At 38.4% G+C, this 11,646-nt stretch overlaps 1 protein-coding gene across 1 annotated transcript in view; it reads left to right on the forward strand.

The window, feature by feature from the left end:
- tox3 (TOX high mobility group box family member 3) overlaps positions 1-5,391 on the forward strand; it is a 59,116-nt gene extending 53,725 nt beyond the window's left edge. The window contains exons 4-7 of the mRNA XM_077228940.1: positions 1,068-1,331; positions 1,440-1,667; positions 1,975-2,055; positions 3,039-5,391. Coding sequence (XP_077085055.1) covers positions 1,068-1,331; positions 1,440-1,667; positions 1,975-2,055; positions 3,039-3,800 — 1,335 coding nt within the window. The 3' untranslated portion in view covers positions 3,801-5,391. The remainder of the gene's footprint in view (positions 1-1,067; positions 1,332-1,439; positions 1,668-1,974; positions 2,056-3,038) is intronic.
- Positions 5,392-11,646: the final 6,255 nt, after the last annotated feature.

The following is an 11,646-nucleotide window of genomic DNA, read 5'->3' on the forward strand; positions in this document are numbered from 1 at the left end:
GTAGACAGGTCTGACACAAAGACTACTGCTGGCTCTGTCACTGCATTCTAGCAATGAAACTAATGCAAATATTGTTTTGACGAGGGTGTAATTGTGTCAATGATTATTTCTGTTTTTTTGGGGGGTTTTTTACCCATCTCTTTTACTTGATACTTCTTTTGCAGTATGTTTCTTTAAAAAACAACAATACAACATTGCATATTTTCCAGGATATGATGTTGAAAACAGCTATTGTTTTGTAGATTGTGTTTTTGATAAGACACAGATTTAATATAAAGCTATGTGTGCCCAGGGAATTAATACAAAGAGAATGTAATCTGTGTGTGAGGGAAGGTGTTAGAATATTGTACTGAGGGAGAGGGTTCAGCAAGTCTGGCCAATAAGGCCAGATGCACTGCTTTATGATGTGTTGACACATACAGATATTGAGTTTGAGTCTCTGAATACCAGATGGAGAGAAAGGAGTTGATGTAGAATGAAAAAAAGGAACAAAGGAGATATCAAATGAACTCATGGTTTTCTCAAGCTTTTTGAGTTGATTTTGCTCTGTAATCTGGTTGCTTTTGGAGACCGTCAAATGCTATAATTTTACCCTCTGTTCGGTAAAACGCATCAGGCTCCTGCATATCCTACCCTGTTTTGGTCAATAACTGACAAATGGCCAATTTGTCTTAATAAATTAAAAATAAAACACAAGCTTTTATTATTCACAATCTGCAATATTTCACAATATTGTGATATATTATTACAATTTAAAATAACTTCTGTGTAAGTATAATGTATCATTCAGTGTCACATGATCATACAGAAATCATTCTAATATGCTGCTTTGGTGCTCAAGAAACATTTCTTATTTTTATCAGTGTTGAAAAAAGTGCTGCTTAATATTTTTGTGCAAACTGTGGTATGTTTTATTTTCAGGATACTGAAATAATTAGTTCAGGATAATTTAGTTAAAAAGAACAGCATTTATTTAAAATAGAAATCTTTTGTAACAATAACAAAGAAAAAAAAAATCTTGACACCAAATATCTAAAGATTTTTGTTGTTGTCTGTATGCTCTGCAGGCTATTGGTCAAAGCCACCTCCGTCAGTACCCTCCAAACCCCACCATGGTGATGCGCTCCATCATTAGCATGCACAACCCCAATGGCATGATGTCACAAAACCAGCTTACCACCATCAACCAGTCCCAGATCAACACTCAACTGGGGCTTAATATGACTGGATCAAACATTGCTCACACGTCCCCGTCCCCACCCGCCAGCAAATCGGCCACACCCTCTCCATCGAGCTCTATTAACGAAGACGATCCAGATGAAGGAAACAGGGTGAGTGCCAGTAAATCCATGCAATGTTTTATGAAGTGTTTTCACCATAACGTTTAAATCAACATCCAAATAACGAGATTTTATAATAAGTTGCCCTCTCTCTGTCAGGTGATTGGTGAAAAGCGTCCCGCCCCTGACGCAGGTAAGAAGCCGAAGACGCCCAAGAAAAAGAAAAAGAAGGATCCTAATGAGCCCCAGAAGCCAGTGTCTGCATACGCCCTGTTCTTCAGAGACACCCAGGCGGCCATTAAAGGCCAGAACCCTAATGCCACGTTTGGAGAGGTGTCCAAGATAGTAGCTTCTATGTGGGATGGACTGGGAGAAGAACAGAAACAGGTATCAAACTGTTGGCCTATGTAATAACCTCACAAAGAACAGTCTGTAATGTGCTGTAAATTGAGCTGTCTGTCTGTCTTTTTTCTTGAGCTAGAATAACAAATGTTCTTAATTTCTACTCACATTTTTGCACAGAATGATTCATGTCAGGTGTTTCAACAGACAGCTTGATATTTCACCCTTTTTAGTTTTTTATTACCGGCTAAGATGAAGCCTGCAGGCTCTCCCTGTTGTGAAACGCATGCTTGCCAGTCAATGTTCTGCTAATTATCTGTTTACAACACCTCATGTATTCTGTTCTTCACAGGTTTACAAAAGCAAAACAGAAGCAGCAAAGAAGGAGTATCTGAAAGCTCTTGCAGCGTACCGTGCTAGCCTTGTGTCAAAGGTGAAGATGTTTTCTGTTTAAACAGCTCTGTCTGTCTGTTTTTCTTTCCTTCTTTCAGTCTACCTCTCACTGTTTCCTTCATTTTTCTCCATTCATTCTGTTTTATATTATATTTCTGTTTACCAGTATGTTAATAATAGTTCAGCTCACTTTCAGGCTCAATGACTTTCATCTCGAGTCCTTAATCACTTTTAAAAGATAAGACCTTCTGCACAGTAAACTTTTCAAAGAAAGCACCAAATGTAGAACTGCTGAAAGGTGGTTGAAAAGAGCAGTTGTTTTATGTCTAGGAGCAGTGTTTATTCCTTTGTGCATTAGTTAACATTCATTGATTTGCACGAATTGAAACCAACTGGAAAGGATTTAAATGTATGATTTTTCTACAAACAGAATTCTCTTGCATACTTTAATGTGTCTGTGAATGTGTTTGTTCCATCACACTAGAGGTGTAAGAAATAGTGTAGTCTTAAATACAGCTAATGAATTAGAATGAGATATTCTTATGATCCATCATGCCTCATTAACTCGTTGGCGGCCGGGAACATTTGCATATTTGTTCCTTCTTGTAAAAATTTTTAATCATTTTACACACAGTTTAGCACTACTGTTGTTCATGTTTGTTAAAATCTAAGCAACTCAAGAACTGGATATGTATGACAACACCATCACATTGCTCTCGATTCAGCAATTGAGTAAATCTTTTTTTTTTTTTTTTTAGAAACCCCAAACTGTAATGTTTCTTATTTTCAGTGTGCAAGACTTCAAGTCTTATTTCAGATCTTTTCCTAGGCTACTAAATAATATAAATCCCTTTCTTGGCAAGTTCTTTAGATCACTGAATGTAAGACAGCAGCAATTTTCTCTGAACAGCTTTTTCTGTCGAGTCAGTCACCAGATCAGCACTAATAAAGGAGAGGGCACTACAAAATAAATAATCTGTTGAGTACCAGAATTCATCTGACCGATCTCTATTTCTGTCTCAGGCTGCCGCAGAGTCAGCGGAGGCCCAGACGATTCGCTCGGTGCAGCAGACTCTCGCCTCCACCAGCCTGTCGCCAGGGCTCGTGATGCCTTCACCTCTATCCCAGCACCCCTCAATGTCTGCCGCAGCACAGGCGCTCCAGCAGGCCCTGCCTCGAGCCATCGCCCCAAAACCTCTGCAAATGCGCGTCGGTGGCAGCCAGATTGTTACCTCGGTCACGGTAGCTCACCAGAACATGACGCCCGGCAGTGTTCAGTCACAGCTTCTGGGGCAGATGGGAGCGGGTGGTCCTCAGTCGGGCGTGTCGTCACAATTGAGTCCACCGATGCAATCCCGGCACACTTCCATGCAGCAGCAGATGCAGCAGCAGCAGATGCAGCAGCACTTGCAGCACCATCAATTGCAGCAGCAGCAAATGCACCACCTGCAGATTCAGCAGCAAATGCAGCAGCAGCATTTCCAGCACCACCTGCAACAGCAGCTTCAGCAGCACCACATGCAACATCAGCATCAACAGATGCAGCAGCAGCAGCAGCAGCAACAGCAGCAAATGCAAATGCAGCACATGCAGCAGATGCAGCATATGCATCAGCATCAAATGCAGCAGCATCTCCCGCAGTCGCAGTGTTCGCCCGTGCAGCACTCGCCCGGCACGCCGCACTCGGCCTCTCTCGGCAGCCCGCCACCCCCTCCCGCACCCCAGCCTCACCCCTCGCAGGTACAGGCTCACGCGCAGGTCCTGTCGCAAGTGAGCATCTACTGAACCAAAAGCCCTCGGACCTGCAGTTGCGACTCCACGAGAACGGCAAAAGGAAGTTGTTATTGAAAAGCATCATTACAAGGTTGCTTTTTTTAAGTTGCACTTAAGAAGTGTGTAAAAAAAATATGAATGTTATACAAAGAACTGTCCTTTGTTCTAGATGGATATAAGATACGTTTTAAAAGGACAAAGCTTCTTAGCTGGATTTTTTGTCTATAAGATAGGCTGAGCTACTGGGAGGTCTGTTCATAGACTTGAGTGCCCAGTAGTCATTTGTATGTATATACAGTTAATTTGGTTTTTCTCTCTTTGTTGTGGAGTTTAAACTCTGTCGGAGCATGATGACATGGGAAGAACATTTAGAGACGATCACAAAAACACCTGATGGGTTTATTTAAGAGCTTTATTTATGAGGTTGGATTCGCTCTCACCACCAGACAAAATGAAAGAATGAATGGGGAATTCAGAAAGAAGGCACTGCATCACAGAAGGGATAGAGATGAACTGAACAATGCACAGGTGCTAAACTGGTCATCAGAGACATGCTGAATGGCTCTTGCACTGTCCGACCAGTGTATCGTCAAGTCTACCTTCTCTTCTTCCCTTTTCCATCATACTCCTTGCCATTCCTATGGATGAAACTGTTAAACAGTTACTGTCGGGAAGCTCTCAATCAGCTCACCCTGCTTTTTAGAACCATGTGGTGTTTGACACTTCTCATACTGTTATCAAACACAGAGTTTTGCTGGACTATTTGACATGCTTCCATAGATTATTTCTGTCATCACATCTCTAAACACTTTTTTTGACCTGCTGTATGTGTTCTGATGAAAGTGGAGAGAAAGTTCTTGGAGTTGCTCCTCCTCTAGCCAAAACCCTCAAAACTCTAATTCACTTCAACAGTAGAAACAGCACTCCAAAAATCATTTTTCTCTGTAATTATCTTTACCTCAGAAATGTTATTGAATAAGTTATGTTTTTTTTCTTTCTTTTGTGTAATGAAAACACATGGCTAAATGACTGAATTTAGGCTGTTGGTTTACTGAGTGGGGTATTTGTATTTCATAATCACTTCACTTCGCAACAAGGACAGTTAAACAGGAATCTTATCAGATGTTTTTTACTATCATAGAAAGGACATGGAAGTATTTTGTGCCAGCTGTAAAATAATCAGTGGTAAGATAAAAGAAAATGAAGTTGTACATTTTTCATACCTCTTGTTGTAAAGTTTTAATATGTGAGGCTTTAAATGCAGATGGCAAGCTGACCTGTCACCTGCTTTATCTCATAGTACTCTTTTCTACTTTTTTATGAGTTACAGTAGCAGCAAATCATTTGTTTGTATTCTTTGCTTACGTTTCAAAATTAATTGTTTTTAAAAACCTGACAGTAAAATAAATACAGTTGATGTCATTTGGAAACTCCACCTGCTTTTAAACGTCATCAATGTCATTTATTAAGTTCTATTTTAGCCACCCAAAAACACATTTAAAAGAGGCATTCCATCATCATCATCATCAATATTATACTAGCCATAATTTTGTATTATATTGTCTCTGTGTCTCTCTGTTTGCAATTAAAATAATCAAAAATATTTATTTCAAGGAACTGATTCATTTCAAAGATTTTATTAGCCATACTTTTGTATAAAATATTTCCTCAATGTGTCCTCGTTAGTTCTGAAAGATTTAAAATAAAGACATCAGTACTTAAAATATTCTGTTTATTTCGGATACACAGGTGTATATTTTATTGTACCAACTCTATTAAAACAGATATTTGATTTCTTTCTACAAATGTTTGAAAAGTGTTGGTGTGTCCATTATGTTTCTGTTATGCCTGTGAAAGCAGAATCATTAAGATGGGCATTCACATCAACCTCCTTTTCCACGGCGTTTCACAGTTTAATGACCCCTGAGCCCCCAGACACAAATATGTGTAGGGGGAAGGAACGATTTAAAAAAGGCTAATTATCATAAATGCACAATAAGCATGTGAGGACAGTGCTGACCGGTGCTGGTATTTTGCACACTATGCCCGACAGAAGGGAAGGAATCTGTGCCTCTGCATATCTTGTTCCACATTAATAGAATTCTCAATCTGTATTTTGTACCCAATTAGTTAATTTTGAGAATGCTTGTGCTATTTGCATGAGAGAGGCTGCCGTGATTGGCTCTCGAGTCGGGTTTTGTGTCACAGAGAAGCCCACACTCTCACTCTTTGATTAATTGCAGCATCTGTTCTGTCAGAGGGTGTAGTGGAGAGGTCTGCAGGAAAACTGCAAATAAGTGCTGGCAACAGTCTTAAACCGCCTATGATGAAATGAAAATTAAAAACAGCGAGTACCCCACATGCCCTGAATTTCAATAGCAAGAAGTGTGGAGAGAGAAGGAGGGAGAGAGTGAAGATTGCTAAGCATAGAATGTAAAAGTGGTGTCCATGGCGACCAAACACATCCTTTAAAAACAGCCGGTAATGAGGGGCAGGGAAATAGCGCTTATTATTCCGAACAGTCTCATGGAGGGCAGCATCAATAATGCATGCAGCACCTTGTTATTTGGTAAACCTTGTTATCCGCATGGTCTCATTGAGGATAAATATCTTGCAACAAGGGTTGGAACTCTGACACACCCCTGTGATGAATGAATAAATAAAGGTTTGCAGATATTTTCAAAACATGTATTATGTGTCCTAATAACAGCGGATGATGTTGACACACCAGTGATTATGAATCCAATTGTGTGCCGTTTCAGGGATAGAATGAAAACTGGTCATATCTACCAGACCTCATTTAAATTCAAGCAATGCTTCATAATCTTGTGAAAATGTCAATGTTTTAAAATGTAGCATAAAATGTATTTTCCCCCATACAGTTCCATTTAAATGCTTAAAGGAATAGTTCACCTAAAAATTATACTTCTGTCATCATTTACTCACCCTCATGTCATCTCAAACCTATATGACTTTCTTTTATGGAACACAAAAAAAAGATGCATGAAGAAATGTTCAAAAGTTGTGTCCATAATATTGTCTTTGTGTTCCACAAACGAACACAGACGCACAGCTTTAAAACAAAATAAGGGTGAGTAAATGACAAAATATCGATTTTTAGGTGAACAATCCCTTTAAGTAAAATGTTAAAGCATTCATCAAAACAAGCATAAATTCCACCTCGACTGGAATTACCCTAAAGTAGAGCTTATGATGTATATCTATAGAATCTAGTTCAAACCACAGTCACATGATTGCACAGTAGTGTTATTGCAAATAACCTAATATTCCACTGAAATGTATCACGTGTGTGTGTGTGTTTTCCTCAAATCCTTGTGGAGAAATGTTTTGTCCCCATAAGGAAAACAGCTTATAAATTATACTAGGTGATGCTTTTTGAGAATGTAAAAATGCAGAAAGTTTTTTTTTGTATGATGGGTATGGTTAGAGGATAGAAAATACAGTTGGTACAGTAAACAAATAATGATGTCTATGGAAAGTCCCCAAAAAACATGAAAACCCAATGTGTGTGAGCATACATATGCATGCATTTTAATTTAGCCTATGTTAAAGAAGACATAGTAGAAAAGGTCATATGCATTGTGAATGTCCCATTTTTGTAATATCAATCAATGATTGATTAGCTATCTTTCATTACCCTGCTGTCTGCACAGATACAATGTGAGCTGTGTGACGAAAGGTCTGTGGCCTGAGGCTGAGACCGTGACCTCAGTGCCAGTTTCCATCAGAGCAAAATGACCATCATTCATATTATTATATTGCATTTAAGATGGATTATACTTCCAAATTCAAAGCTGAACGGCTTCTGTTGTGAAGAGACTTATTTTAGTTAGTAATCAAGTATTAGCTACCTCACTATATTATGCAAATTTGAATGAAACGTTTGTGATCAGTAATTTAAGGTAATCATTAATACAGCTTCTTGGTTTCTGATAAAGTAATCACTGATAGAGCAGCTAAATGACAGATGGTGAGTTTCTGGTTGCGGACATCATTTGTGTAACTTAGCAACAATAAACCATATAGGGTAGAGCTTGAATAGGGCAAAGGTCATCTCCAGCCACAGAGCATCAGTAACGCTGTACAGTAGGCCATGCAGTTTGCCCCTCCATTAACAAAACGAACCCCTTCCCACCCAGCTCCCAAAGCACACATGCAACCTTTGACCTGACTTCAGACACCTGCATGGCCTTGCAGTGGGTAAAGTGTTTCGCTGACTAGCTTTGGGCAAGACCCAGCTTTTGTTCGCACAATGTTGACCTCTCGGTCAGAGAGGGAGGGAGAGAAGTTTCTTTAGGTGCTGTAGACCTGCTGGTGCTGCAGTGAGTTTTTGCATGAAAGATTCCCCAGACTGAATGAATGTCTGAGGCAAAGTAAAGAACTTGATTTTCAAGACTGTTTTTAATTGGTCTTTTATTTGCTTTTCTTTAAGGCAAAATTTCAGAAAATTTCAGTGGCGTATATGTGATATTTATTTAATGAATGGTTTGCTATTGAAATTAAACTTTAAAACTCTACAGTATTCTATAAAAGTAATATACTATCAAGCACTAATTTTTTCTTTAAAATCTACTATAGTGCTCAAAATGTGTAGACTAATACCAGGTATAATATGTAAGCAAGTGTGTACTTTGATCCAGTGGTATTAGTATTATCTATACACTATTATAGTATTTATTAATATTTAGAATTTTATATTTTAAGTTTTAGTAATCTGATTTGCATTTGCCATTTTATTTTTTTTAAAGCATTTATTTGTTTGTTTGTTTGTTTTTTGTATGTTTGTTTGTTTGTTAGTTGCCATGCTTTACATAGTCTTTCTGTAGAATGATGCTTCTTTCCACAAAATATTTGCCATTGTTCCCACAATTAGTCGTAGGCTATAGTTGTTAGACTTGCTAGTGAGATGAGCATCAATTGTTTACTTAGTACAGTTACAGTAACACTAGCCTTTGCTTTTCCACAGCACTTTATCAAAGCAATAGCAACGCAGAGCCTATTTCTCCCAAGTACATCAAATGGGCTTCGAGCTGTTCCCAGCAGCCCTCTCAGCTCTGGCAGGAAGAGCAGAACTGCACTAAATTGAAGTTTAAATTCCCAGAAAATAGTTTTCGCTAACGCGGGATATTATATGCACTTATTAATGTCAAGTGAGATTATTCTGTTGAGCTATATTTCACGCCTCCACTGCAATGATGAAAACAATGAAACTCTCAATATTTTAACTTCAGCATGTTCATTTTACAAAAAATGTCTTACATTTTATGAACTTGCTGGATTTAAGGGAGTGAGGATCATTTCAAATTCTATTCATTGTTAGCCAAGGCTACAATAATTGTTAGGTGCTTTCTTTGAATATACTGAGGTTATGTTTGCTGAGAGTAGTTCAGCACTCCAAAAGACGTTTTTTTTTTTTTTTTTTTTATCTCTCGTTTTCTTTTTCTTAACTCATAAATATTCCATGGACTAAGTCACTTTTTATTGGTTAGATGAATAAAAAAAATTATTTCATTTTCATTTTAATTCCTACAAACAAAGCAGCATGGCCAAAGTCAAGAAATGCTGTGAGATCTTCCCAAACTACTTTATTCCTTGACCACTCTCAGTGTCCAACTCTGAGAGTTAAAGGTCATCAAACAAACATTCCTGGTTCAAAATCACTGATGTGAACTAGCCCACAAATATGACTCGGTTTCACCTTGCAGGAAGTAAAAGGCCAGCAGTTTTAAACACAGGAAATTTCCTGGAATTTTTTTCTGCGCTAATTACTGTTACTGTTACATTTATTTAATGTTCAGGAAGAGATTAATTTTTGAATTGCATTGTGAGCTGTCATTGACTGAGGAATATTTGCTTTATTGTGACAGAGAACTAAACTTTGTAGCTGACAGATGTCTCTGAGAGAGAGAGAGAGAGAGAGAGAGAGAGAGAGAGAGAGAGAGAGAGAGAGAGAGAGAGAGAGAGAGAGACAGAGAGAGAGAGAGTTGAGATTTCACTCCGTCTCATTCGCTTGCAGAATATAAAACCATATTTTGTTTCCCCTGAGTTGCCTCTTTCCAATTCCTCTTCAGTATTCTATGGACTTTGTGTTCTTTGGAGAAACCTGACTCTCTGAAATTGCTTTTTATTGTGACTTACTTAGGCTGTTAATGTAAGCTATTACTGAGCTCACATGTTACTATAGCAACAAAGCTGATAAAGTGTACTGGGAGACCAAAGTGATAGATTACATGTGCATGAAATGTCATATCCAATAACTCAAACTTACTATACGCCACATTATTCCAGTGGTCTGAGAGAAATCAATAAATGTGGACACAACCCAACAAGCCATGCTCTCTCTCTCTCTCTCTCTCTCTCTCTCTCTCTCTCTCTCTCTCTCTCTCTCTCTCTCTCTCTCTCTCTCTCTCTCTCTCTCTCTCTCTCTCTCTCTCTCTCTCTCTCTCTCTCTCTCTCTGTGTCTAATTTTGTACGACAGTAAGGAAGCCGTAGCAGATCAGGCCATGTTTCTATGATTTCTGTGCGGAGCTACAAGGGGCAGGTGCTGTACAGACACCATTCAGAGAGACTCTATTCAGCTCCTCTCCTCCGTTTCTCCATTCATGCAGGGCAAAACGCCATCTGCTCCTGTTGTGCCTGGAGCTCTCACAGCTGACCAAAAAAACCCACCCCAACAGCTGTTGCCAAACAAAAGCCAAACAATGGGGGCAGAGAAAGGTTACACACAAGTTTGAAAGAGAGAGAAAGAGGGTGAGAGGGAGGGAAGGGTGGAAATGCATTGCTCCAATGAAAGGGGAGTCCGAAACAAATCTTTAACAGATTATGAGGAGGAATGCTCTTTTCAATGGGTGCAGTAGAAACTGTTAAATATGAGATGGTAAATCTTGCCTCTTGTCTCTATGAACTTAGTGGACTCCATTACGGCTGTCAAATGGAGAAAGAGGAAACAGCATTCATGGTTAGTCTTTTGAAGTCCCTGGTGAGTCAGACTAATCACAACCAGAGCGGTGAAAATGAGAATTCATGTTTCAATATCAACCAGTACAGGATGCCTAAAAACATATACATGCTTGTAAAATCACCTTTTTACCTTTTCAGTATATTTGACCATAATAACACAGAGTAATAAATAATACATGATACATCCACCCTACAGAGGATAAGCGGTAGGCTATGGAGAATGCATGGATGGACGGTCATTTCAATTCCACTTAACTATTCCTTTGTCTATTATTTTTGTACATCTAAGGAAAAAATAACAGATTAAATACTAAATAAAAATGCTAAATATCAAATATCATGAAAATCATTCAACTTTGCTACTTTATTTTATGTAACTCAATAAGAGCCGGTCCTAAATGTGTCACCTTAATAAAAAAAAAAACGGAACTGGATTCTGGCCTAGTTCACACAAAGTCAATGGTGTCTTTGCCAATGCACATAGACAATGAGTTGTACACTCAGTCAAACATCAGAAGGACTGATGCAACAAGGTTAGAGAGACTAATGTTAAATGTGTTCTTCATTCAGTCATCAAAGATTCAATTATTATTGAATAACAGTTACACTGTTACACATTGGGTCATTAGTGAACCTATACAATGGGAATGGGAAAACAGGCATTCTTTTATAATTTGATTATATTTTTTCTTGTTATATTGTTTATGTTGAATTGATTGAGGAATATTAAGGTTGATGTCTAACTTAAAAAAATGAAATGAGGAGGAGGGTATAGTGAATGATGTCCTTTGCATATAAGAAAATACACAAAAATATGTTCTCCAGGAGAAAACTTTTGCACTAAACAACAATTGTTCTAATACATTTTGACAGAAGC

This window comes from Siphateles boraxobius, unplaced genomic scaffold (genome assembly GCF_051911475.1).
Source record: "Siphateles boraxobius isolate OS27281-9 unplaced genomic scaffold, OSU_SipBor_1 130, whole genome shotgun sequence".
Lineage (NCBI taxonomy): Eukaryota > Metazoa > Chordata > Actinopteri > Cypriniformes > Leuciscidae > Siphateles > Siphateles boraxobius.